At 38.0% G+C, this 26,987-nt stretch overlaps 5 protein-coding genes across 10 annotated transcripts in view; 2 read left to right on the forward strand and 3 right to left on the reverse strand.

Moving 5' to 3' along the window:
• The window catches only part of si:ch73-335m24.2 (protein eva-1 homolog C), a 9,726-nt gene extending 7,472 nt beyond the window's left edge, over positions 1–2,254 (reverse strand). For 2 of the 3 annotated variants that reach the window (XM_046031016.1, XM_046031015.1), the window contains exon 1: positions 2,159–2,254. In XM_046031016.1, coding sequence (XP_045886972.1) covers positions 2,159–2,237 — 79 coding nt within the window. In that variant the 5' untranslated portion in view covers positions 2,238–2,254. Of the gene's footprint in view, positions 1–80; positions 359–2,158 lie in introns of those variants that run through there. The other variant, XM_046031017.1, reaches the window with a different exon arrangement.
• The window catches only part of clic2 (chloride intracellular channel 2), a 12,649-nt gene extending 1,007 nt beyond the window's left edge, over positions 1–11,642 (forward strand). Inside the window, exons 1-6 of one of the 2 annotated variants that reach the window (XM_046031021.1) lie at positions 6,088–6,403; positions 8,095–8,204; positions 8,769–8,894; positions 9,008–9,108; positions 9,749–9,930; positions 10,977–11,642. In XM_046031021.1, the coding sequence (XP_045886977.1) occupies positions 6,350–6,403; positions 8,095–8,204; positions 8,769–8,894; positions 9,008–9,108; positions 9,749–9,930; positions 10,977–11,138 (735 nt within the window). In that variant the 5' untranslated portion in view covers positions 6,088–6,349 and the 3' untranslated portion in view covers positions 11,139–11,642. Of the gene's footprint in view, positions 1–6,087; positions 6,404–8,094; positions 8,205–8,768; positions 8,895–9,007; positions 9,109–9,748; positions 9,931–10,976 lie in introns of those variants that run through there. The other variant, XM_046031022.1, reaches the window with a different exon arrangement.
• A 211-nt stretch (positions 11,643–11,853) lies between these two features.
• urp1 (urotensin-related peptide 1) lies at positions 11,854–14,448 on the reverse strand. Of its 2 annotated transcripts, none has more exons than XM_046031729.1 (5): positions 14,254–14,448; positions 13,858–13,962; positions 13,710–13,750; positions 13,203–13,308; positions 11,854–12,022 (listed from the first exon to the last, which is right to left on the reverse strand). In XM_046031729.1, the coding sequence occupies exons 1-5, from the start codon at positions 14,432–14,434 to the stop codon at positions 11,991–11,993; spliced, it is 465 nt and encodes a 154-aa protein (XP_045887685.1). In that variant the 5' UTR covers positions 14,435–14,448; the 3' UTR covers positions 11,854–11,990. The 2 variants fall into 2 exon arrangements, with proteins under 2 accessions (XP_045887685.1, XP_045887683.1); XM_046031727.1 differs by having other exon boundaries at positions 13,834–13,962.
• A 4,831-nt stretch (positions 14,449–19,279) lies between these two features.
• On the forward strand, positions 19,280–22,774 carry c1galt1c1 (C1GALT1-specific chaperone 1). 2 transcript variants are annotated; one of them, XM_046031013.1, is made up of 3 exons: positions 19,280–19,444; positions 20,522–20,554; positions 20,630–22,774. In XM_046031013.1, the coding sequence occupies exon 3, from the start codon at positions 20,644–20,646 to the stop codon at positions 21,595–21,597; it is 954 nt and encodes a 317-aa protein (XP_045886969.1). In that variant the 5' UTR covers positions 19,280–19,444; positions 20,522–20,554; positions 20,630–20,643; the 3' UTR covers positions 21,598–22,774. The 2 variants fall into 2 exon arrangements, with proteins under 2 accessions (XP_045886969.1, XP_045886968.1); XM_046031012.1 differs by lacking the exon at positions 20,522–20,554.
• mcts1 (MCTS1 re-initiation and release factor) lies at positions 22,770–25,424 on the reverse strand. The gene is made up of 6 exons (XM_046031014.1): positions 25,250–25,424; positions 23,804–23,956; positions 23,598–23,695; positions 23,382–23,515; positions 23,143–23,210; positions 22,770–23,048 (listed from the first exon to the last, which is right to left on the reverse strand). Exons 1-6 carry the CDS (start codon positions 25,258–25,260, stop codon positions 22,967–22,969), a joined length of 546 nt encoding a protein of 181 aa, XP_045886970.1. The 5' UTR covers positions 25,261–25,424; the 3' UTR covers positions 22,770–22,966.
• Positions 25,425–26,987: the final 1,563 nt, after the last annotated feature.

A 26,987-nucleotide genomic window follows, 5' to 3' on the forward strand; every position in this document is an offset into this window, starting at 1 on the left:
CCCCACAAATTTCTGGAATTCCAGGGCTGCAAACAGTAATACAAATAAGAAACACCTCAAAAACTCATAATGTACAGTACTTGAGGGTGCTAGTCCTCGCTCTCTGCTGCATTTGGCCACAAGTTCTCATCAACATCACATCTTATGTCTTCCCTGGCGATGCATCTTGGAAAGTATCTTCTTGAATCCAACCCTGGCAGTCTTCAGGAGAAGTGTCTCCACATCCCACATTCATGGCATCCAGTAAGGTCATCTGGTCATGTGGATGGTGGTCATACACATTCCACCTCCATGCAGAGAAAAACTCCTCTGTGGGGTTTAAGAAGGGGGAGTATGGAGGCAGGAACAGTACTGACATCCTGGGATGTGCAGCGAACCAGTCTCGTAACTGCAGCAGAGTGGTGGAATGCCACATTATCCCACACAACAACAAAGATAGGGGAGTTTCTTGCTCCTCTCTCCTCCCCTGGCGCAAGGCGGTTATGCAGGTCATCCAGGAAAGACACGAGCCTATCCATATTGTAGGGGCCAATGAGTGGTTTGGGAAACAGCAAACCATCATTGGACAGTGCTGCACACATCGTGATGTTAGCTCCTCTCTGCCCTGGGACATCCACGGTTGCTCTCTGTCCAATCACATTTCTTCCCCTGCGGCGTGTTTTTGCCAGGTTGAATCCAGCTTCATCCACAAAGATGAATATATGTGCAGTTTCCCTGGCTTCCAACCTCCATGACTCTTTAAAATACAGTAAATACACAGTTTTACAGGACTTCACATTATGCATCACTGTGTATGTTCCCTGATTGATTATTGAACAGACATCTTACCTGGACATATTGATAACGGAGTTCTTTCACACGTTCACAGTTTCTCTCGAATGGTACAGTGTACAACTGCTTCGTCCTTATTTTATGTTTCTCCAGGACTCTGGCAATTGTCGTTGTGCTGACCAAATTCACATTTCCAAAAGTGATATTGCCTGCCTTCTAAGATTTTCTACTTATTTCATTCTGGTCACTGCAGAAATGCAGTACATTTACCATCAATCTGTTTTGAATGTGTTTTTAACAATTTTGGACACAGTGTGTTAGCATTTGAAAAATGTGCTGCAGATATACATTGTTCATGAATTTTGGAGAAAGGGGTCATTGAATGCATTTTGTGTGAAAGCAATGAAAAATTATTCACAGTTTGGTCCACATACACTTCTGTTGTGCTGACTGTGTGAAGAGTTTTGACAATGTGACTTCAGTTTTGACCAACGCAGGTTAGCAATTGAAAAAATTTTTTTTACTTGTTTTACTTATGTAAGTAATAAAACAAGAGTTTGAAATTTGATTTATTACTATAGTAACAAGGCAATTATTTACCATTGTTAAGAAAGCAGAAATGACTGGCTAACTCAGTTATTATTACTAAATAATAGAGAATTTAAAAACCCTTCATTGTCCATAATTGGTAAATCAACAGTGTGACTTACTAGATTTATTTTTTAGTCCTCTTTTGTCAACAGGGTGAGTCCCAGTTACTGGGTGTAGCTGTCCAAGACAATATTTAGACTATGACCACACATACAAACATACAAGACAACAGAACATGGACAGTGAAGTGAAGTCTCCCCTCCCATGTGTGCTTCCTGTACTTGGTACCTTGTGTGTGTGTGTGTGTGTGTGTGTGTGTGTGTGTGTGTGTGTGTGTGTGTGTGAAGCTTGAGGAAGCAAATGAGAGGCAGTACCAGGCACTCGCTCACAATGACCTATTATTAGACCCCTCAGAGGCTGCAGCCACACACAAAGTGGAAATATCTGCTGAGGTCAAATAGAGACGTACACTGCAATGCTCACAATGGAGGTGTCGAGCCACCTTTGGCTTTGTCTGAACACATCACATCATCCATCACATATTTTTCTAGGAGTCAAACAACTCAAATATAGTTGATTTAATGCTTTGGGAGTATCTTGTCCTATTCTGTGTGCAGATAAAAGTTCAGGACTATGATTTTGGTCTTACAGCATGAGTTGCACCAGCTGTTTGAAAAGCAGGATGTGCAGAAAATAGTAGAGGATGCTTAATGTCTCTCTAGCCTCCTTTGCAAATCCTTCACATAAACAGTCAGCATTTTGACTTTCTGCTAAAAAAAAAGCAAAAAGCACTTACGAGAGAAATCAGGAGCAGAATGTGCGGTGGGTATCCTCAGAGCCAAAAGAAGAGGTAAGAAGAGGCAGAAGAACTCCATGGCACTCTCATTGTGCATATCCTGCACGACATACCCTGGGACTTTGTTGTAATGAGTTGTTGTGCGATTGACTGACTGGGAGAGAGCCGTCAGTAGGTCAATGATGCCATTGTGTTTATAAAAAACAGCCACCCCCCTTTAGCAATAAACAAAGAGCTGACAACTAAGTGTTGCTTTGGCTGAGTTTGAGATGATGTTATGTGTGTGGATACATGTACATTTGTTTTTATATTCCTAGTTTTGTGTAATGCTTACCTGGTAGACAGGTATACAGGAAAATAAACACTGTCACCGTTAAGTTTATTTAAAAAAAGGCAACATTGCAAAAAAAAACCTGTCATGTGACTTCCGTTGGCTTTTGTAGGTTGTGCCTTGAACATAAGGACAAAGTTATTTAATTTTTATTTGCTTTATTTCAAATTGTTAGTCTATTTGTTAAGTACGGAGATCAGGAGCCACAGCCAGAAGGCTATTAGCTGAGTTTAGCTTAGCATAAACAAGAAGGGGGAAACCAAATCTCAAAAGTTATTGAATAATTATAATAATTATATAATAGAGTGCCTAAGTCCTCACTTCCGCTTTATGGGACCCCTTATTTCAAAAAAATATGTATGGCAGTCAATGGCGTGAGACAAGTTATTTTTTAGCCCATGTGAATTACACAAATATCTTTGTCAATTTAAAATATAAATTAAGTTAACATTTAGTTTTGTGTGAAAACTGTTCAATGGACTACAGCTCTACATGTTAACATGGAACTGCTAGCTATCATTCACTAGCTAGGTAACTTAGCTATGTTCAACACAGAAATGTATCTCACCTGATGAGTTTAATCCAACGACTCCTGGTTCTTTCACCACATCATCTTCTAATGTATGTTTTTTGACATTAGCTTCAGTAATGTTAGCTTCAGTCAGTGAGAGATAAAGTTTTGATGACACATACACGACTTTTGGGTTTGTGGTCTTTGTAATTATGTATTTTCACGGTGTTATACTTCAGCAGTTTTACAACAAACAGTGATTACAATTCAAACGGGATCAAACAAATTGCTGTCTCTTGCCATTGACTACCTTACATATTTTTTCTGAAATAGGGTCCCATGGTGGTCCACCAGAAGGGGAGGGACTTGGGATCTCTGGTAACATGTATCTCATTTGTGTAATCCATACACAAATAGTGTAGAATTTAAAAATGGCAATCTGCCTTTTTCAAGTCACAGTAGGCAAAGCACAGTTGTAACTGTCTGTTGAGGAAAATTACCTTTTTGTAATTTTAGGGGGAGTTATGTGCTGGAGGTATTTCTTAACAAACAGCAGATTGCCAGAGACGCCCTGTGAGCAGAGGTTTCTGTATATGTCTCAGGCACGCTGACATCACACCTGGCAACCTGTGGTGACAAATCTGTGCCACTGTGCTCAGCTGTTGTTCACTAAGAAATACTAATAGAGAGCAGAATCTGGTGCCTTAGCTAGTGTTGCACACTGTTCTCGTACAAACGTCACATCCTTTGAATTTCCCCAGCAAAACTGTCCCGAGTCCTTGACATAGAAACCAATCCACAGGCTGTCATAGGCAACCAGCTATTTCCCCCTGCTGTTAGTCTTTATGCTAAGCTAGGCTAATCTCCTACCAGACACGAGAGTGATATTAGTCTTTTCGTATAAGAAAGAAAGCTAACGAAGCTCTGTGACCAAACACTTTGCTTTTATGATATATATATAAAAGACAGCCATATTGAATCCATCACAGAACTGCAGAGCAGAGGCTCCCTGGCATGTTAATATTTTGCTTACAGAATAAAATCTTTGACATCCTGACCTTGTGTGTGTGTGTGTGTGTGTGTGTGTAGGTGTGTTTGTGTGTGTGTGGGTGGGTTGGACTGGGTTGTCAATAGTGAGTCCTGTTTATGGAGATAAAGCACTTTTTTCCAGGAGGTCACTTCCAGCTGCTGTGTGTGTCCACTGGAGATATGTGTATCTCTCTCTATGAGGTAGGTCTTTCCTATCTTTTTGTCTATGGAAGAGGAAGTGAAAGGTCACTGGTGAATTAACGCATTTCCACTGCTGCCAGTTATTTTTTCCAGGAAATCTCTCCTGTTGAATGTCCTATCTGCGTAGCCAGTTTACTGTAAATGCTGTGATTTTAACCTCAGTTTCCCTTTTACAAATGATTTATTTCTCAATCTGGTGTGATGGCTGTTGTCATACCAACCAAACACTGACAGAAAAACACATGTGAAGTCATACACCAGTACTGAGGACATTATCAGTGATTGCAGCCACTTGTGATGGTGACTCAAAATGAACATCTGAATGGCACTCCAGTCATTTAGCACACACGAAACACTCCCTCCATGAGTAGTTGAGTGGACGTAACAGTGTGGGCTGATAATTTAAAATGGGAAGCCCATGTCTTAATCAGTAAGAGTGAAACACCCACCTTTTACTCCAGTAAAATTCCATTCACCTCCCATAGGAAGTGTCAACAAGGGGAGTAATTATTCCTTAAAACTGTCCACTCTGACTGTGTTGGAGGACTGGTCGTACCACCATGTGGAAAGGGAGATTAGGTTTCAGTTTGTCTTTTTAGACATTTAAAAGGAAAGAGGAGGATGCTTTTTTTTCAACAACTGTCTCTGCCTGTTAGATTTCCTGTGATGGTTGAGATTTGTTCATCACATTTCCAGGATCTGTTTGGAATTTAAATGAGATTGGTTTGTTTTAAATGGCACACAGCCAGTAAAACACAGTACTCGACCCAGAGCATTTTCTCCTTGTGATTGCGATGATTGCATAATCCCACACATGTTGTTCATCTTATTTTTTAGAGAAGTCTACACCACGGCATGGGGATTTTGTCATAAAATTTCCCTTCCCCTATTTACTGCAAGTGATACATATTACAAGAAATGCCAATACTGAACTGAGCCCTCAGTCCTAAACTCTCTGAGGACTTGTGGTCATGAGCTGAAATTTAATCTGTCGCATTCATTAATGTATTTACCAAGACAGCTTTACTTATCATTATTAATTACCACTTAGAAAATGTATTGTATTCAATGGGGAAAATATCAAATGTCTTTAACTGTAAAGCACAAAGGTTTCTTCAATACTCCAAACTTTCTTCACACCTCAATTCATGCAACACACATCAGAAATCAAAAGTAAATCTCCTTCCTTTTTATGCCCAATACGATGAGGGGATTCCCTTCACCATGATGCATTTCTAAAAATACCCCTTTGTTTAAAAGCATGGTGACAACCCCACTTGACCTCTTCTGTTGGTACGATAAAATATAAAACATTATACAATTAGAAACATATATACTATACTCAGTGGTGGCAGGAATATTCAGAGATTTTGCTCTGAATATTTACTTAAGCCAAAGTAGCAATGCCACAATGTAAAAGTACTCTATTACAAGTAGTTGTCCTGCACTTAAACTTTTCCTTTTTTTACTAGGTAAAATATTTACGTATTATCAGTAAAATGTACCTGAAGGATGGCAAATTAAAGTCACCTTAATGCTATATTATTATTTATTCTGTTATTAGATTATTATTATTATTATTATTTATGTTTAAGCAGCATATTAATGTTGACGTTAACTAAAGGGTCAAGGTCAAGATAGAATTTTTTATCATTGTCTCCATATGGAGTACTCAGTATACAGGGAAACAAAGCTGCTTTTGTGATGAAATGAATTGTCTGAATTTGTGTGAGTCACATGGGGTTATCAGTTCCTGTGTATTGCAATATGCAGAGAATTCTATTTTAAGCTCTCCAGAATTTGGCTTAGGGTATATAAGAGTGTGTACCCCGCCCATCTCTCTGGATCCTCCCTCTCCCCTGACTTGTATGTTCAGAGCGATAGCCTCCAAGGAGCCCTCAAACAAACACAACCAGATGTGAAGTGCTACACTTACTTTCTCCTGACATCCACGACCACAAAAACACTTGAAACCAGAGTACCACTTGTTAAGGTTCAGTATTATCAGCTTTCTCTGTGTGGCTTGGTGGATTTTTGGGGTGCAAATAACCTTTAAGGAGAAGAGCAAATACTTGGACTTAGTGAAAAAAAAAGTGAATTAAACTTTTTTTGGGACGACATGGCACTTCGGCAGAACTCAGACAAGGAGCCAAGCATCGAGTTGTTCATTAAGGTCAGTAATTCCTTTTCAAATTCAATAATTTCTTGCAAGAGAAGTATAGATGAAATAGGCTGCAACATGTGGGGGAATTCACTGTCAAAAGAATGTGCTTTGTATAATCCCACTCCGCATGCAATTTCTCCCAATTTGTTTGAGGAAAACATGTAGGCAAATGAAGGAGTCGCACAAGGATTTGCTGCTCATTTATCAGCATCAGTATGTTACTGTATGAGCAGCATCAATCAGAGGACAACTCTCATTTTGGTGGGTGCCATCTACAGATACCGTGTGTTACAGATGCTGAGGTGTTTGTATCCCTGCTGAGGGTCACAGCACATTTTTATCATTGAACTCTGGCCACAGACAGCCAGTCTAGACCTTATCATAGCACACCCATCAGTAGCGGGGAGCATGAAGGGTGACTGGCCCCAAGCCTGAACCAGGCACACCCACTTCACTTACGTACACATTCAGATATAGTCCTCTATATCAATAAGTCACATAAACAACACATTTCTCACCTCACGTTGTTGCCTAATATCCAAACCTTAAAATACATCAGAATCTTTGTATTCTGCCAGTGTTATACCTGTAAACAAATGTGTTGATGTTAATGGCCTCTGATATGTGAAACAAGGTCAAGTAAAGCAAATAAAAAAATAACACAGACAGTAGAATATGTGATAAACAGCACATTAAGTCTTATTGTAAATAAAACATTCAACATTCAATAACTTAAAGGAATAGTTTGACATTTTGGAGAATATTTGCTCATTTCAGAGATCAATACCACTCTCATTATTGTACAGTAAATATAAAGCTACAGTAGTTGGTAAGCTTAGTTTAGCATAAAGACTGGAAATGAGGGGAAACAGCTAGCCTGGCTCTGCTAAAAGGTTAAAAAAAAATCACCTACCAGCAGCTAACAGCTCACAAATTCACCTATAAAATCTTGTTTGTTAAATCTTTACAAAACTTAGTATATAAAACCACAAGCTGTGTTTTTACTGGAGTCATGTGCAGGACCATTCCTTGGTTGGGCACAAGCAAGACTCAATGAAATCACTGCTCCCATCCAAGAAATAGTCTAGCACATAAGCCCCCATAATCTTTTTTAAAGTTAGGTTTTTATATAAATGAAACAAACAAGATCTGTAAGGTGTGTTATTTAGTGAGCTTGGAGGTGCCGTAGGCACATTTAGTTACTTGTGGACAAAGTCAGGTTAGCTGTTTCCCCCACCAGTCTTTATGCTAAGCTAAGCTAACCAGCTGCTGGTGGTCGTAGCTACATATTTCCTGTACATAGATGAAAGTGGTGTGGATCTTCTCATCTAACTCTCAGCAAGAAAGCCAATAAGCATATTTACTAAAATGTCAAACTAATTCCTTTAACAACAACACATTAGCTAAAAGCTGGTGCTCAGAAATACACTGGGCTTTAAACAGATGTGTGTTGTCGTCTTTGAGCTGGCTGAAGGTGGAGAAGAGCAAATGTTAGTGTCTGTTGTTTTCCTCTACAACACAATGCCTGCTTTTCCCCTCCATGGAAGAAACTGCCTTTCGACATCTCAGACACGCCTTTCACTTCCAAAATTATTTGTTTATCAGCAGAAGGGAGGAGAAGAGATATTGTGATTGCTTCACTAGCTTTTTTTGCAGCTCATGTGGTCATCAAATTAAAATTGTAATACTGTGTTTTTCAGGCTGGACATGATGGTGAAAACGTGGGGAACTGCCCCTTCTGTCAAAGGCTCTTCATGGTTTTGTGGCTGAAAGGAGTCAAGTTTACAGTGACCACTGTTGACATGAGGAAGTAAGCACCCCTCCCCTGGCACAAACACTTCCTGAGCATCTGGCCATGGGGACTTTCACACAGAACTCTATTAAGAAGCAAACGAGAGAGAAATTGAGAAGTTTCTTTCAGTAATCCAAACCATTTCTCCACGTGTTGCTCACTCTAACAGAGGTTGGAGGGAGGGGCCCGTGAAGCCAAAGTGTACAAAGAGCTCTGTGTCGCTTTCAAACACCTTCTTAAATTGAGGCTTTGTTGTGTGAATTTCTCAGGGTCATTACCAGTGAGCAAATAACACATGGAAATTATGAAAGGATCCTGATAATTGAATGATTCAGAACACACACTACGGGCCTCTTAAACAGCCAACCACTCCCAGCGCTGTGTGTTTTTTCGTAACCAGCAGCCAATGTTGAAGTCATTAATCCAGTGTGCCACATTTGATTCTGACAGCCTTGATAACCAACATGCTCTCAGTTTTGACGTGCTTGATAACAGTGTGATTTAATGAACTGAATCCATCTATAACTAATGTCTCCCCCTTCCCTGCCCTCTTCTCTCTCCATCTTTTTCCGTCCTTTTCAGGAAGCCAGCTGAGCTCAAAGACCTGGCCCCCGGGACCAACCCTCCTTTCCTCCTCTACAATGGCACCCTCAAAACAGATTTCATCAAAATCGAGGAGTTTCTTGAGCAAACACTGGCCCCTCCTAGGTATTGTTGCACTCCATCATTAAACAAATATTAAGGAAGTGCGTTCATGATGACGGCTTATTTTCATCAAACAAGTTTACTCCCAGGCTTCTCCTTTCTTCTCTCCTCTGCAGGTATCCTCATCTCAGCCCGCTAAACAAAGAGTCCTTTGACGTGGGTGCTGACATTTTTGCAAAGTTCTCTGCTTTCATCAAGAACAGTCCAAATAACACCTGTGAGTTGGGGCTCATAATGGTTTCAATTATTCTCACCTTTAAGGATGTGACATGTTTGGAAATAGTAAAATAGATTCTTAATGTGTTATCACATTACTAATAAAGTACATTAACTTTGTTGTGCTTAAGTAAAGTTTTGAAGCACTACACAGTGACAATAATCCAATAATATAATAAAAACACTTTAAATGGTGCTATTCTGCATAACGAGTACTTTTATTTATTTAATTGATTGATTGATTGATTGATTTTTTTATTTAGAAGGGACCATGTGCAATTAATAACATAAATGTAAACATTTGATGCATTACACCAGAGTTAGCCTTAGGCTAATTTACATCTGCAGTCCCCAATAATAATAAGCTTATCATAGGTATCTACTAACAATGTATGTACTACATGTATGTATGCTATAACACTGGCCGCCCATTCAATTTGTCATGCATGAGAGCAATGGCTCCACCTGTGAATTCTCTAATATTTCCCTTTTGACATGTAGTTGAGTATAAGTATAAAGTAGCATAAATGGAAGCACTCACATCAAGTACAAGTACCTCAAAACTGTACTTAAATACAAAAGCTTACAGTCTACCTGTAGATTACATGCAAAATATCATATATCTGTGTTTCTGACTCCAGTTCAAGAGAAAAACCTGCTGAGGGAGTTCAAGCGCCTAGATATCTACCTGAACTCCCCCCTCCCTGAGGAGATTGACCATAACTCCAGAGAAACCGTCACCGTCTCCAAGAGGAAGTTCCTGGACGGCGACCGTCTCACTTTAGCTGACTGCAACCTGCTGCCCAAACTGCACGTTATCAGGGTGAGACACTGCATCATTTTTGTTTCCATTTTGGGGTAGTCTCTGGTATAGTAGAAGTAGATTTTATCTTAGCATGATGAGTGAAATGCATGTTTGGGTGTGTGAAGGCAGTGGTGGAAAGTAACTGAATACATATACTATAACCATTTTATGCTACTTTTGTTTCAGGGAACTATTGCACCTTTACTGCATTTGATTGACAGATATCTTTTACATGTTACCTTTCACATTAACATATGATTATATAAGATAATGAAATACAATGCATTATTAAAGATAAAAATGGTGGATCCTAACCTAACAGTTTGTGGTTTGGGCCCCATGTCATATTTCAGATGATTTGTTAGCAGTTCCCCTCTAATTTCCCATCTAAACCTCTCAGATGGTTTCATTTAAATAATAATTAAATTAAAGAAAACGCAAAAAATAAACCCAATTTTGTGTTTTTCTTCTTTGCTTTTCCATTAAACAAGTTACAACTCTTCAGATTTATCTTGTAACCCATTGGAGGGGCGCGGCACCTAGGTTGTGAACCACTAGACTGATCTACTTAACTGTAAATAAAAGTACATATAAAAACCGACATACCTCCACCCTGAGTAGTTGCAACAGTAAAAATGCTGCTGATGCATCAGGATTAGCAATCTAATGATGTCATATATAAAGTGTCTCAATCAATTTTCTGCAGAACAAGTAGTTTTGATACTTGATGACTAGCTGATAATACTTTTGTATTTGCTGTATTTTTACAGTTTACTTGAGCTGTACGCAACTGCCTCAAAGAGAAATATTGTTATTGTTTTATTTATATGATAGTTATATTTACTAGTTACTTCACAAATTTTAGAAACCTATAACATATGATGTATTATTCTTAAGTACCATAAACAGTATAACATTCTTTTACCTCACTTGTAACAGAGCATTTTTACATTGTTTGTGTTGGTACTTAAGTAAATGATCTGAGCACTTCTTTCACCTAGTGATCTTTATGTAGCCAGTTTCTCAAAATGCTTAAATTTAATCTCCCTTTCCATTTATTTCAGGTTGCTGCCAAAAAGTACTGCAACTTTGAAATCCCGGCCCAGTTCACAGGCGTGTGGCGATACCTTCAAAACGCCTATGAGAGAGAGGAGTTCAAACAGACATGTCCAGCCGACATTGAAATTGAGAAGGCTTATCTTAGCGTGGCCAACCAGAGGAAATGAACCTGTGATTCTCTGTAATTTAAGTCCTGTTTTCACCCATTGTAACCATGCATGTAAAGATGGTGATCTGTAGAGGGCGCTACAACCTACAATAATAAACTGTGGCAATGAATCAAACACTATTCCACATGAAAAACTTTGACCTGTTGTTGCAGTAAGACTAAAGCTAAAAGTTTTATTGGTTGTATGTACTGACTATTTATCCATAGTCACTCACAGACCAATGGTGTGTTTATGCCACACTTAAAAGGCCAAACGTGCAATTGCCTGTTGATGTAATTTAGCAGAGTTTTTGTTTATAGTGTAAATATAGATATTTTTCCATGCTTTGATCAAAACACCCTCATTAAAATATATACAATTGTATAAGTGTGTCAGAAGCCTTCATGAACAGTTCATTTTTACGCAAAACATGAAATACACTTCTGTATCTTATCCTGTACGAATACCTTTTAATACGATTAAATTGTCTCACTGTCACACTATTAAAAAATATCAAATTCATCTGTCAGGTTTTCTTTCATTGTAGTGTGGTTTGTGTGTGTGCTAATAATGCTCCCTTGTAGAAATGAACAAAGAAATAATCCTGAATTTCATCGTCCTTCTTTACATCTCATATAGTACATTAAAAACTTACATCACAACCAAAAGCACATCACAGAAAAGGCATTTCTGATATTTAAGTTTATTTTCAGCCACATAAAATGTTAAAGCTTCAAAAATAGATTTTCTGTTGTTCCATTTTGGATGATGAATATACTGTTTGGGGGGGGAAATGCCGTTGAAGAGTGAAGACGTTTCAAGCCAGGCTGCGAAATGAGATCAAACCAAACGTCCTGCCGCCGCAGGGTTCTAGTTGGTGACACAGTATTTCCAGAAACATGCTGTCAGGACAACAGAGAGAAATATTAAGAACGAAGCTGAAGACAACTCAAGTCAAGTTTGGTTAGTTCTAATCCACATTCTCCAGTCCAAACACATTTTACACATATTACATTTGAAATTTACTTTTAAAATTTAACTAATTGTCAACCTGTTTCTCCATATTGTTTACTAGTGGTACTTCTGTATGTTATGCATAACGAAGACTATATTATTAAGAGTAAGTGTTTCCAAATTGAGGGATAGAAAGTGTTAGATGTTGAACAGATTGTAAAATCCTTTAAAGGAAATTTGTGATTTTGGATTTTAGAAATAAAATGTACTTCACCTGAAGTACATAATTATAATTTATTATCTACCCCTGTAACATATCATCAAGTAGCATTTTACTTACTGTACTGCTTGTACTTTACTTGTACTATATTTGGTAACAATTTACTTATTGTGCCCCTATTTAGCAGTTATAACTTGTATATAAAAATGTTAAATAAAAAAAAAAAACACTATATAATGTGCTTGTAAGCAGATTTAACTGTTTATTAATATGTTTATCAACAACTGTAACTCCTTAAGTGGAGGCTGGTGTATAAACAGATGACAAAATAATGGATGACAATATAGTAAAACACATTTGGAATAAAATATGTCTTCAAAACAATGCATGTTTGAATTCTGTGCTGTTAAGCGTATTGTTTGTAACTTAAGCGTATAAGTCTTTTACCCTTTATATGTGGTGATGGTACAGCGGATAAGACACATGCCTTTGGTGTGCGAGATCCGGGTTCAAGTCCACTGTGGCACCAATGTGTCCCTGAGCAAGACACTTAACCCCTAGTTGCTCCAGAGGTGTGCAACCTCTGACATATATAGCAATTGTAAGTCACTTTGGATAAAAGCGTCAGCTAAATGAATAAATGCAGAACACATTAAACAATTTATTTTATATGAAAAGTAGTTACTATTTCCTTTCACTTCAGTGGAGTTACGTACCAGTCCATTTCTGTGTACTTCTACTAGTAGCAGAGTATTATACTGCTCTGCTAACTGTTTAGGTGTGAGTAATCTGTCATGCTTTAAATGGCACAAGCCTTAGTCAAACACCCTTCTGATTAGATCATTGCATTATAATAAAGCACTCGTAAAAGACTGTAACAGCAGGTGCGGCTTGTCGTTGTCACTCACCCCTTTTGTTTGTTTTTGGCAAATTCTGCTCTGATCTGAGAAAACCCTGAGAGCGAAGCTTGTCAGCCGCTGCAAGCTTCAAGACGGCTTCTTTGAGGTCCTCAACCTAAAAACACAACGAAAGCAGATGCAGATAATATGTTGTAAATTCATCTGTGGATTTTAAGGTATTACTTTTAAAGCACTCCATCGTCTGGCTCCAGCATATGTTTGTGAGCTTCTGTGCCCATATGCAACAAAACTACTGCTACTAATCCCACAGATCTAGACTTAAAACTAAAGGAGTTGCATTTATTGTCAGAGCCCCCAAACTCTAAAACAGCCTTCCTGTTAAAACAAATCTTGCTCTCAGTTCTCTGTGACTTCCTTTAAATCTCTAGTAAAAGCTAATTTCTGTATTAAATGATCTTTCTGTGTCATTTTACTTTTTACTTCTTTGAATTTTTCCAATTTTGAATTCACTTTGAACTTCAAATGGATTTTAATACGGTAGATTATCATCCTTACCATGTTTGCAAACTTATCTTGTTGTGCTGAATCTTTAGTCCCTTAAAAACAGAAAAAAACAAGGTGAAAAAACTATTTTGTTGACAATATATGTGACTGATTTAACATGATACTTGTGTTTTACCTTTATTCCAAGAGTCTCTGCCGCCATTGTGCTGCATCAGTAGAGGATACAAATTATTGACCTCTCTCTGCTCCCCCTCAGCAGCGTTGGCTCCACCTTCCACCTCTGACACTAATTTCTGAATGAAATCTTTTGAGATAAAACAACTTTCTCAAATCATCCTGTCATTATGACCTTAATAACCCTGCTGTATATTAAGTAGAAAGATTCTTCATTTCAAAAAGAGGATATTAGAATATTTCATTTAACTCGAAGAATATGAACAGAGTTTGGTTGAATTACTGTTATGTTGTCTGGCACAGGTTGAATACACTGTGTCCATCATTAAGGTGCAAGGTGCTCTTGACAGAAAGTCAAATTTGCCTATAAAGTAATTAAACAATTTCAGCTAAACTGAAGAAAACGTCCAAAATGTCTCACCTGCCTGTGGCTCCAGGTCGGTTTCAGGGTACAGAGGTAGAGCATGTGTCCGCCTTGCAGAACAAATCACAGCGGCAAGGTAAAACAGAGCTACAGAAATCATGGTGCCTTTATCTTTAGCCAGTTCTGGACTATACCTCTGCTCGGCAAGGAACTTCACTTTTATATCCTCAGAGGCCATCCATCACAATCGGATCAATACATTATCATCACACCCAGTCTCCTTCTTAATGGTTTTGACGCGATGGATCAGGTGCCATAGACACAATTTAGGGGACCCTGTCAATTCAGCCGAAGCCTATCTGTGCTTGTACAGAGAGGCCTAACAAATGTTTACTCTCCAGGAGTAATCAGCGGCTGCCCAGCAAAGCTCCAATGGTTTATGTCTGACACCATTTCTGTGAGATGGGCTGTTCAAATATATCGTCGCTCATGTCTGCGATCACACGAACACAGCTGCTGGAACTATGTCACTGTATACCGGTTTCTACGTCATTTTGTGTTGAATGACATTTGTGAAGCACTTGATTGCGATTGTCTTCGGGGCCAAATATGTCAAATTGTTGTGGTAAATATGAAAACATTTTGTTATATGCTTGTGTGAAAACCAAAGTTTATTGGGTCAACTGTAAAGTGGCATGGTGCATCTTCTTCTTTCGTCTGTACTGACAATTGTTAGTTTACTTTTGTAATTCTCCAAATTTTGTGCATTTTGACCAAGATTGGGGGTGGGTTGCGGGGAAGATGTTGGAGGGATTGGTGAAGGGGTAGCAGGTTATGTTAAGATGAAAAAAGGTTCAAATGTGAACTTTAGATTGCTCTGTATCTGTATATTTCATGTTGCATTTGTTATCAATAATAAAAATCTTTTAAAAGGCTGTTGGAAAAGACACATGTGAAAAAGGGTTAGGGTTAGAGTCAAAAAAATTAATGTAAAGGAAAACAAATTCAAGATAACCAAGATAACCAAGAGTCAATTGCCTTGCTAGCAGCTCAGGCTAGATTTAGTAGGCACAGCAGTGCTTTGAGAGAAATGCTAACACGTCCAAGTTTAGCTTGTTAGCCTGCATTTGCTAATTAGCAGTAAACAATGGCTAATGTTTGATTGATTTAGCCTATATCTTTATTTTGAACATGCAAATAAAATTAAAAAAATAATCAGAGAAACATAAAATAAAAAACAAATGAACAACAAAGTAAAACTCCATACTTTGCAGTACTTCTCTTCTAAAACCTCTATTTACATGTGCAAAAAGGAGGTAGGAAGAAGTAAAACTTATGTATTCCTACCCCTTTATACCCTTACTACCATATTTAAGGAAATAACTACAAAATAATAAGTCTACAGAGATAATAAATCTATAATCAATGAAAATATATATTCTATTCACATAAAGATATTACACATATACAACAATATTTATACATACCACAAATTATTCAATATAAGCCCAGGTTATTACTAGCACTGTGTTTCTCTGTCTCTCTGGAATATAATTTCTTTGAGCATCTTTTTAAAATGGAATATTTTGGACATTGCTTTAATTCATTATTTAGTTTATTCCACAAATTAACACCACTGACAGATAAACAGAAACTTTTCCAAGTAGTTCGAAAACTGGGAGTCTTAATTTGGTAATGTCTTGGTAATGTCATTAGCGTGCACGCATTTGGTCATAAACCAAACTATTGACCAAGGTGAAAAGTAAAGTGATCAGCCAAGTTTTTGCAATTAACCCTGAGGGGGAAGTGAATGTCAATCATAGCAATCTAATCTAATCTTTTGACTGAAAACCACAAATGTCCACCTCATAGTGGCGCTATAGAGAAAAAGTCAGGAGATCACCAAAGTCATTAGGCCACATCATTTGGGCACCATAATATCTGAAACAAATTTCATGGTACAGAATAGCAGGCTTTTAACTTAAGACACAAGTGCAAATGTGCAATGTCCTGTACAGGACATGCACCAAAGACAACTGCCAGACTAGGCAAGGATATACAGAGGTCAAATAATCCTGATGGCTCCAGGACAGATTTTCTCTTTATCTGATGAAGAGCCAGTTCAGTAAGCTTGAACCATTGCACTACTACAATTAAGAAGAACTTTTAAATTGAATATGCAAATAACTGTGCTAAGAGTCCTTTGGGAAACACTGGAGTGTGAACATTAAAGCTTAAAATGTAAAAGGAAACTCAGGAGTAATTGTCTCCAAAAATATCAAAGATCAAAACAAGTTAAGAATTTTCGGCTGCTCGAAAAGGCTTTGTGCCGCAGGGCTTTTTGTCAAACTGAAAGGTCACTAATGTTCTTCAGATGAGTGGCATCAGGTGATTTATACACTTGTCTCCACATCTCTGAAATGGCTGTTGAAAACAACAACATTTGATACATTTGGCTGCAGAGCAGTCAATGACCAGATGTAAAAGCACAGCAGAGTCTAGCTTTAAGATCAAGCAGTGACTTTAAAACTGACATATCAGACACATTACTCATTTGGAAAAGGAAAGAAACAATAACTATCAATGTCATGCTTTAATTATGGTCATGGAAATTTTAAGGTAATTAGTCCTGCATTTAAAATCCCTGTTTAAGTAGATAAGTATCATCAGAAAAAAATGCTTAAAATAACTAAAACTTCGCCTGTTAAATTTCTCAATTGTTAATAATGAATTGTTAAAAACATATAAAGTAAGCAGCTTTTTATTGTTGTTGCTGGTCAAGGTGGAGCTTATCTACTTTACTTTACTCAATCAGGTAGTTTAGACCAGTGGTTTCCATCCTGCGGATCGGGTCCCTCCAAAGTGTCACAAGATTAATCTGAGCTGTACAGTTAAATCCAGTTTGACAAGTACAAGCTATTTCCTTGAACAAATGTTCCTGAAGTACATATTTAAAAGCAAGAAGAAGTTTTTTTTCTTTTTTTCTTTTTTCTTTACCTTTTCTTTTTTACAACACTTTATTGAAGAACATGTACAAAGCAAGTTTTAACTGTTAGCTGCTGCCCAAGTATAATGTTAAACTATTTTTGAAATGTAAAGTTTAGTAGAAATTCTTTGCATAATGCTTAAGTAGATAAAGTATTTTCTCAAAATGAAATTAAAATGAATAAATTGATTAAAGCTAATATAAGAGGTTGAGTGACCAGTGAATTTTGCCATTTTATTTTAAACTATTAATTGTTCATCGACTAACCAATTATTCAACTAATTGTTTCAGCTCTAGTTACATTAGAATTTTCCCCACAATTGCAACAGATGCCCACTTTGAGCAGAGTGCTTGTAATATTATTTACAGAGACCCAACAATTCCCACCATGAGCAAGCACTTGGCAACAAAGGAAAAACTTCTTTTTAAGAGGCAGAAACCTCGAGCAGAACAATTGCTCAGGGTGGGCGGCCATCTGCCTCGACCGGTTGAGGACGAGGGAGAGAGAGATTGAATGGCCTTGATTCATTATCTTGTTATGTCATATTGAAATGTAAACTTCTTTATTTTGCTGCAAACTGCTTTGGCAACATTATTTAACTGAAACATTCATGCCAATAAAGCACATTGAACTTGAACTTGAACTTGAGAGAAAGAGAGACTACACAGCATACAGAAAATGAATAATGGTACTGTTGATTATAGTACTAATAATTTCGCCGGCTAGCGAACCAGGACAACAATAGCAATGCTACTATGCAAGCAATCCCGGTGTGAGGGGTTTTATGCAGAGAATGTGGGATATATGGATGCTTCGAAACTCAACATTGAAACTGACAAAGAAACAACTCCTAGCGCATTGTTCTAACATGGGAGAGTGGCTCCAGCAGATTCCAGGTACAACATCAGAAGTCTCTGTCCAGAAGAATGCAGTCCTAGGAACAGCTAAGATACTGCGCAGAACCCTCAAACTCCCAGGCCTGTGGTAGAGGACCCAAGCTTGAGGATGACACATACCAACCCAGGAGGGATATATATCTATATATACCCCACAGTTCAAACCAGCCTCAAATATCTCAAAAGCAGAGCTTGTCACAACAAAAATACACAATCACCATCCAATCAACAATTTCAAAAAATTGACTGCTAATATTATGGAACCCCAAAGTGATCAACATTACATAAATAGAGACATTTATGAAATAATCAATATGGATATATAAAGTGTAAAATATAATAAATAAATCAAATATTATATGAAATAAAAGTGTTGCTGGGAAAAATGCCATTAAAAAAATGTGGAAAAGGGCATTTTTAATTAAAAATGATATACTTAAATGAGGTACACAGTAGCTTATTTATCATTTATGTTATCATTTATCATTTTTAAGTAAGCAGGTGTCACATTAGTGTATTTTAACTGCTTAATTAAGTTTTAATGTACTGGTTTTGATAGTGGGCTGTTACTTTATATAGGTAAAAGGGTATATGTTTTTGATTGTATTGTGTCGTTTTATGTTTGTAGGCTACTGTCGGACTTGCTTTCCTGCTGCCTTTCTTGGCCAGGGGTGCCTTGAAAAATAAATTTTATTTCAATGGGTCTTTCCCCCTGGTTAAAAAAATAATACTATCATAAGGTTGTATAATGAAAAGAAAGTTTATAGTCCTTCATGCAACACACATAAAACAGATTATTAATTAAAATATGGTAACATGTAAAATAAGTAAAATAAAATAAAACAATGTATATAGTCATTTATATATGCACACCCAGAACATTCTTCATGATAATATAAAATATATTTTATCACAGAAAAAGTATGACATTTTGGAAACAGTATCTATTTTGAGAGTGTTTGAGTACCAAGCATTCTCCATGTAAACACCATAGACTCATCTTGCCATCTTGACAAATAAATGAACCCCAGTTAAAAAGGAATGATAAAGCAACATTACATTAAAGTTTAATACTTTTAAAGGCATCTCGTAATGTATTGATTTGACGTTATTTATTTATATTATCATTAATTTATGTAATAATATAAAACTTGAATGAAAGGAGCTACACGGGACCTCCGCCTCGGAGTCACGTGATCTCAGAAAGCGGAAGTCCGTGAGTGTTAAACACTAATGTTTGGTGGGGCTGTGCACATATCTAACCTAGTTGTTAAACTGTCCTAGCCGAGCAAACGGGAAAGGTGAGAGTTGAAATACAAGCGAAAGCAGGAGCACCACCTGGCACGACAACATTAACCTAACTAGGTACAGTAAACTCTCTTTATATTTCGTTATATTTAACGTTATGTTGCTAAGAAGATTTAGCCGAGTTAGTCGTGTAACGTTAGTGTAACAGAAGCAATAAGATAATGTAACGAATAGCCACAGTATAAATGGGAAGCTAACACTTAGCTAGCAGTTGGTAGTTACTGTTTGCTTTAACTCCTATAACACACATCAGCATGTTCATGTTCATGTTCATGCTAGCTTTTCAGAATCGCTAAAATGTAAACTTAAGAGGTTCAAACAGACAGATGCTCGTAATGTTTCATCGAAACGCTCAACCGTTTAATACTTTTACTCAACTCGGACCTTAACTGCTTTATCATTATTGTTCTTTATCAAGCCAGCAAACATTGTACCGCAGTGATTGTTTAACATCTAGCTCCATGGAAGATGAACTCGTTATGTAATGGATAGCTTTAAATTACATTTTGGCTGCCACTGATGACTAGAAAAACACCTCCAGCCAGTCAGTAATGAGCACACTGCGCAAGGCTGCACAACCAGTCCTTAATTATGTATTTACTCTGTAGTAAACTGGTAGCTGGCGTTAGACCTTGAAAAGAGAGTAATATGATCTCTGTTCCTACACTTTTTGTACAATGTGAAGTGAATTGTTTTCTGATTTATGTTGCAAGGAGACCATTACAGTGAATCTAAACTGGTCTAAACATGAAGTAAAGGAACCGTTTATGGTGGTTTCAGTATGTCTAAGATAATAAAAAACAATTGGTCTTATTTGGACAAACAGAGCCATCTGTAATGTAGGGTGGCGATATCGCAGTGGATAACACACATGCCTTTGGTGTGAGAGACCCAGGTTTGATTCCACACTGTGACATATCTACCAATGTGTCCCTGAGCAAGACACTTAACCCCTAGTTGTTCCAGAGGCACGCGACCTCTGACATATATAGCAATTGTAAGTCGCTTTGGATAAAAGTGTCAGCTAAATGAGTAAAAATTTAATGTTTCGTCAAAACTTAAATTCATCTGTTTGTTTTTAGTAGAGACTTGACCAACTGCTTAATTTTTCACATTTTGCGCCTTCTAACGTAGAACAGAAACCGGGTAAGGACTACAACTAACAAGGTATTTCGTATATTGATTCTGCAGATTTATTGAATAAGGTTGATTATATTTTTATTTGTTTTGTCTCTTGTCCAGTGTCTGCTGCCATAATGTTGTCTGAAGGAGGCTCTTTCATGAAGGGGGTGGTCATGGGAGGTCTCTTCTGCTTGGTGCTGTCACTCCTGGGTAGTTTCAGCCCTGACAGGGAGCTCAGGGCAGAGGACCATCATCATCATCACGTCAAGGCCCCGGATAACAATGAGCTGAAGCACCTCTCTGACAGTCAGGTGCAGGAGTTGACTAATCAAGTCCGGGTCTCTTGCGTCATCATGGTCCAGCCCAAGGTCCTTTTATACTGGGCCACTGCCATCGACACCTGGAGCAAACACTGTGACAAGGCCGTGTTTTATACCTCTGAGAGCTCTAAGGCGCTTGAGGCGATAGACCTGAATGAAAAAGATGACTGGGCAAGGTTACGTAAAGCTCTGAAGCATGCTTATGAGAATGCCGGTGACCTGCGCTGGTTCTTTGTGGCACAGCCCACCACGTTTGCCATCATCGAAAACCTCAAATACCTGGTGCTCACAAAGGATCCCAGCGAGCCCTTCTACCTGGGCAACGCTTTGAAGTCAGGCGAGCTTGAGTATGTGGCGTACGATAGTGGCATTGTTCTAAGCTATGAAGCCCTGAGAAGGCTTGTGAATGTGTTCCAGGATGAAGGCAAATGTCCTGAAAGAGGACGTGCCCTGTGGAAGCTGAGCGAGGACAAGCAGCTGGCAGTGTGTCTCAAATATACCGGTGTCTTTGCAGAAAATGGAGAAGATTCACATGGAAAGAGCGTGTTTAACAGTAAGAGCGTAGACGGCCTGATAACAGACAGCATGAGGGACAACCCCACTAATGTATTGGAGGGCTGTTGCTCCAACATGGCAGTCACATTCAACGGGATGTCACCGAATCAAATGCAGGTTATGATGTTTGGAGTTTACAGACTTCGTCCTTTCGGCCACGATTTTCATGACTCGTTAGTATTTTACCCTCCTGAAGGTTCAGACAATGACTAGAGACTCATAACTTCAAGCTGAATGTGGCATTTTAAATGTTTTGCTTCTATGATGGCAAACCTAACTTTGGGGAGATGGTTTTCTTATGCTGTTTGTAAAACTGGATTCTTTGTGGGAGTAACACTTTTATGTATATTTGTACCTTTTGCACTTGGCACAATCAGCGCCCCATTCCTTTGTGTTGTAGGTAATCAGAGCCGATGGGTGTGCTCTTCTTTTGATTGAAGATCGCCGGGAAATTAAGACAGACAAGATTCTCTGGAAGTTTTCGTTATTGTAATATTATGTATCTTGTATGTTTGTCTTTTTGTAGTCTTAAACCTGTGTTAGGTGATGCTGTTTTCTGGAAATGTCAAGTTCTTGAAATTATTTAACTGTTCAAAGCTCTCGACCATCTTAACCACATACAACTTTTTTTTCCTGATCTCTGAGAATACATCACCCAACTGATTTAAAGATTGTATAATTATTGAGTCAAACATACAATGTACAGCTCGGCTCCAAATGAAGTGCATCTCCACATATGAAGAATTGGCCTTCACAGCTGAATGGAAAATAATATACCTCAATGTTGTTTTATGGGTATATTAAATAAATAAGTATATTTCTTTTGAAAACTGAGGAAAAAAAAAACTCAAAAAGAAGAACATAGTCAGTGTAAACTGATTGTAACCTTCATGAAGGTAATTAGTTTTGCAGGGCTGTTATTTTTAGCTAGGTGAACTAAAGCTGATGATACACGGGGCAACTTTTTGAGCAATGTTGCTGGCCAATCTTGCTAGTGGCAAGTCCGACTATGTTACGGATAACGGCGGTACGGGGCGGAGTAGTGGGGGAAGGGGATTACGGTAGTATTCTTTATTCATTACCATTGACGACAACGTTGCCCTGCACGATTGCTCTAAAAGTTGCTCTGTGTATCATCAGCTTTAATAAATTGGCAACTGAATGTAAATTCAACACCTTGAATTTCACCAGGTTTTATCTGAGAGCACAGTGTCGAGTTTTTTTCACTGAGGAGCTGAACAACAGGTCTGACAGTTATAAACCTATGCCAACCTGCCACTCCTTTGTTCATTATTTGAATATCGACACACATCCTGTACTGTTGAATAAACTGGTTACTCCGCATCATACTACATGAAAACCAGGTAATAAAGTTTATCAAAATATTAAAGGTGTAAGGCAAGATCTTTCTTTTATTTGTGCATAATGGCAACTGATTCAAAGCCTCCAGCAGGTTAGTCCATAGGTGTAAACTGTTGATTGGCAGGTCATGCCTTGCTGTCAAGAGCTCCACACTTTCTGGGTGGTGGGGGGGACAGGTGCAGGGGTAGTGCGGGGGAGAGCGTTGCAGGGGTTGATGTCATCACTTATACGTCTTCATGTGCCACAATCCATCATTCAGATAATGAACGTTTTCAATTCCAATTCCCTTGTTGACTTTTTCTCTGTCAAAAGACAAAGACGGATCAGGCATCAAAGAGTAGCAGAACAGAAATGTATGTTTCTGTAAAAAGTGGAAGAGGTGGAAAAAAATCTTACATGTTTTCCGCAGACATCTTCATAACACCAACACAAAGTGCATGCTGTTTTCCCTCTGCCATTATGGCCTGTATCAACATGTTAAAGACAAACTCGTAGGCAAGTGATTCAAAATGTGGAAAGAGACTAAAATTTTAATATACTTTTTCATAATATTTAACTCTATGGCATAGGACAGTTTCACTAACATATCGTGTGGAAATCACCTTCCATGTGCAGCACCGTGTATAAAAGGATACAACTACCGTGTCAGCTCCAGCTGGGTACAGTTTAGCGCCTGGTGACGTCAGCCCGGGACACATGATGTTTGCTCCGCTGAGGACAAATTTTATGGCCCCTTTGTCTACTTGCTGGTGTGGAAGAATGAAAGGATCTATTTAAAAGAAAAGGGAATTTCTTATCAGTGTGAGGAAATCCAAACGCATCATCAAGCAGTTGGCAATGGGAGATCTTACATTTATGCAACAGTCTGAGGGTTGGATAGAATGGTCCTTCTCTCTGTCTGAAGAAGAGCAGTTCTCCATTCACTGTCAGGATTTCAATGTGTTCATGGCTGTGGGAGGAACAATATACATATAAAAACTGAAGAAGAAAAGCAACTATACTGAAAACAGATTGCATGAGAGAACCTTGCTGAGAAACATGAAATGATAAGTCGTACCATCTCACTATTTTGACAGGGTCCTTTTTTGGCATTATGTGATTGAGCCATGACTCGATGTCGGGAAACTGTTCCAACAGCTGATTTTTGATCCCTTTAATCACAGATGTTTTCAGCTGTATACAGTTCGACACATTTTCCTTCTCATCAAATCTGAAACAGAAAACAGAACATGCTTTTTATATGGTAACTTAGATCTTTTATTTATTTATTTTTACAACAAAGTGTAATTCTATTCAGGGCTGAACAATTTGGGAAACATATCTAATTGCGAATTTTTTGATCAATATTGCAATTGCGATATGATTAGCGATACTGGGGGTAATGATCAGTTTTACATCTTTCTCACTTTCATTAAACATTAACATATTAAAATGAATTGTTTACCAAACAAAGATGTTTTCTTAAGTCTCGAGAATATGATGTGTAGGCAACGACATCTCCGCAATATTTAATTTAAAAATTATATTTTGACACATCACTTTAAACAAAAATTGCGCCCCCAAATTGCAATATTGATAAAATTTTGAATAATTGTTTAGACCTAATTCTATTTTAGTACTTTTAAATTTCATCAAAAGCGCTTTGAGTGGTCGAAAAGACTAGAAAGGCGCTATACAAGTACGGAACACTTACACTCACTCACTTAAATTGACAGGTAAGTGAATGGATACACTATGGCCTTAAATATATTAAACTCACAGTACTTATTCCACAATGGAGCACAGTTTTTTTCACAATGTGGTAAATATTGGCAGTAAACATAGTTGGTTTATCCAGAATGGGTTTTTTTTTAAAAACCAATATCAATGAATACCCACAATTTGCAAATATATTGAAAAGAGAATCAAATTTCAGTCTCAGAGGTGACAGCATGCTGTCATTTATTTCCATCAAAAACATGGATACATAAGTATATATGTTAAACAATTAGGCACCTTTTACATGTCTTTCGGGCAATCCTATGAATTTTTGTGTAAATATAATCAAAGAAATTTCAATAACGTTACACCCTGAAAAGGAAGATAAACCTTTGTAGACAAAACAAGGTGCCTATTGATATTGGGATAATAAATTCAAATACATGTTTCTAATTTTCAGTGAAGTGAAAAAATGCTAAGCTAGTGTGAGATGTGCCTGGATGTTCCCAATTGTCTAAAGATACTGAGATTAAATTTTTGGATTTAAGGCATAAGCGTCTTGTTTGGAAACGTGAATGAATTATCTTTAACGTTGGATCACACAGCACTGATACATATATATACGGCCACAGGCCTGATTTAAGCTATAGTAACAGAGGATCTCACAAGATATCATAACTCGTGTCTGCTTGTCTCATTCAATGAACGTACAACAAACTCGGAACACACGATTGCTAATCAGTTAGCGTTAGCCACCTAGCTGTAGTTAGCTACCGTGACAACATGGAAATAGTCAGCAACGTACTTTTTGAACATCCTCGATGGTCACTGTGACAGCGTTCCTCAGTTGTGACAAAGCTTGTACTTACTGTGCTAGATCGGATATAGTAAACCCAGTAAATAACAAAATATAAGTAATCTATCAAGTACTGCACGTCTGTTTCGCAGGGGAGGGCCAGTGGTATAGGCGTTGCGTCATTTTACGACAGTTGTTTACGTTACATGGCAGATAGTCGAATTTGGTTTTGATAAGAGCTTCCGTCCTCTCCTGTGGCTTTGATGTCCGCTTCGAGCTTCAAATAACCTTTTTATATCTATCATTTTGTGTTAACAAATATATAATAAATATAGTATATATATTATATATATAGTATGCGTCCTTATGTCACGACTTGAGGGACAGCGAGTGACTCAGCAAACTGTTCGCTGCATTGCATGTTAAATTTTGTTCATTCTTGTTTGTAGTTTACATTCTATCTGAATTTGTTACTTTTGTTGTTGTAACTTAATTGCTAAACTGAATTATCATGATTGCAGTCATTCATTCTTTGTGTTATATTCAAATGTAAACTTGTGATTTTGCTGCAAACTGCTTTGGCAACATTGTTTAAGTTAAACATGCATGCCAATAAAGCACATCGAACTGAACTAAACTGAATTTATATAGATGTGGAGAGTAAAAGCAACAGTAATGTCAGTAGTAGGAGTACTGGGGGCTGTGACCCCCAAACTGGATTCCAGGTACAACATCTGAAAACTCTGTCCAGAAGAGTGCAGTCCTTTGAACAGCTAAGATACTGCGCAGAACCCTCAAACTCCCAGGACGCTGGTGGAGGACCCCAGCTTGAAGATGACACATACCACCCCAAAACATGTGAGAGGGGGATTTTTTTTTTTTTTAAAGATATAAATATAGATTGAAGAATTATTGTGAGCCAGTTCAGTTGTGATGAAGAAGTTATAAGAAGAAATGCCAACACTAAATCTGAAGGATAACATTTCCCTTTTATGTTTCTGTCTTCCCCCTAGTGCCTGTAGGTTTTTCCTGTTAGGTCATCTTTAGCTGGCCTTAACCAAAAACAACAAATCTATCTGATGTTTAGACTCCAATGCTACATCATATTGGAATCTATTACTAACCATGAGTTATACTCTGTAGTATAATCTGTGGAGCCAGTAAGTTCTTGTAAACATTCTTGTAAGACTCAACCTTGTAAGATTCCCAGAGGCACCAATATCTGCTAGCCTGACGCCTGAGCTACTGTCTTTACCTCAATTCAACAAGAAGGTGCCCCTCTAAAGTGCAGAATCATGGAGGTCAATGAACTTGAAAGCAAGACAATTTGTTTGTAACTATCTGTATACACTATGACGTACCTCGGAGTGCACATGGACAATAAACTGGACAAAAATATTCAAGCCCTCTTTAGGAAGGGCCAGAGCTGTCTCTTTAACCTCTGCTGGACAATGCTGAGGATGTTTTATGAGTCTGTTGTGGTCAGTGCTATCCTGTTTGCTGTTGCATGCTGGGGAAGCAGGTTGAGGGTAGAGAACGCTAACAGACTCAACACACTGATCTGGAAGGCCAGTAACATTGTGCGTGTGAAGCTGGACTCTCTGTAGGTGGTTTCAGAGAGGATGATGCTGTCTAAGCTACATGTCATCTTGGACAATGTGTCCCATCCACTCCATGATGTACTGTTCAAACACAAGAGCACTTTCAGTGATAGACCCATCCCTCCTAGATGCACCACAGAGCACCA

Source organism: Micropterus dolomieu, linkage group LG19, assembly GCF_021292245.1.
Source record: "Micropterus dolomieu isolate WLL.071019.BEF.003 ecotype Adirondacks linkage group LG19, ASM2129224v1, whole genome shotgun sequence".
NCBI lineage: Eukaryota > Metazoa > Chordata > Actinopteri > Centrarchiformes > Centrarchidae > Micropterus > Micropterus dolomieu.

What these genes read in the sequence shown, in the direction of transcription:
- c1galt1c1 (XM_046031013.1), top strand. Translation starts at nt 20,644, where the DNA reads ATGTTGTCTGAAGGAGGCTCTTTCATGAAGGGGGTGGTCATGGGAGGT.
- urp1 (XM_046031727.1), bottom strand. Translation starts at nt 14,434, where the DNA reads ATGGCCTCTGAGGATATAAAAGTGAAGTTCCTTGCCGAGCAGAGGTAT. An exon ending in CGACCTGGAGCCACAGGCAG is followed by an intron (nt 13,963 to 14,253) that starts GTGAGACATTTT and finishes TTATCTCAAAAG; the next exon opens with ATTTCATTCAGAAATTAGTG. An exon ending in CAGAGACTCTTGGAATAAAG is followed by an intron (nt 13,751 to 13,833) that starts GTAAAACACAAG and finishes TCTGTTTTTAAG; the next exon opens with GGACTAAAGATTCAGCACAA.
- mcts1 (XM_046031014.1), bottom strand. An exon ending in CCTGTCAAAATAGTGAGATG is followed by an intron (nt 23,696 to 23,803) that starts GTACGACTTATC and finishes TTCCTCCCACAG; the next exon opens with CCATGAACACATTGAAATCC. An exon ending in CTGGAGCTGACACGGTAGTT is followed by an intron (nt 23,211 to 23,381) that starts GTATCCTTTTAT and finishes ATGTTGATACAG; the next exon opens with GCCATAATGGCAGAGGGAAA.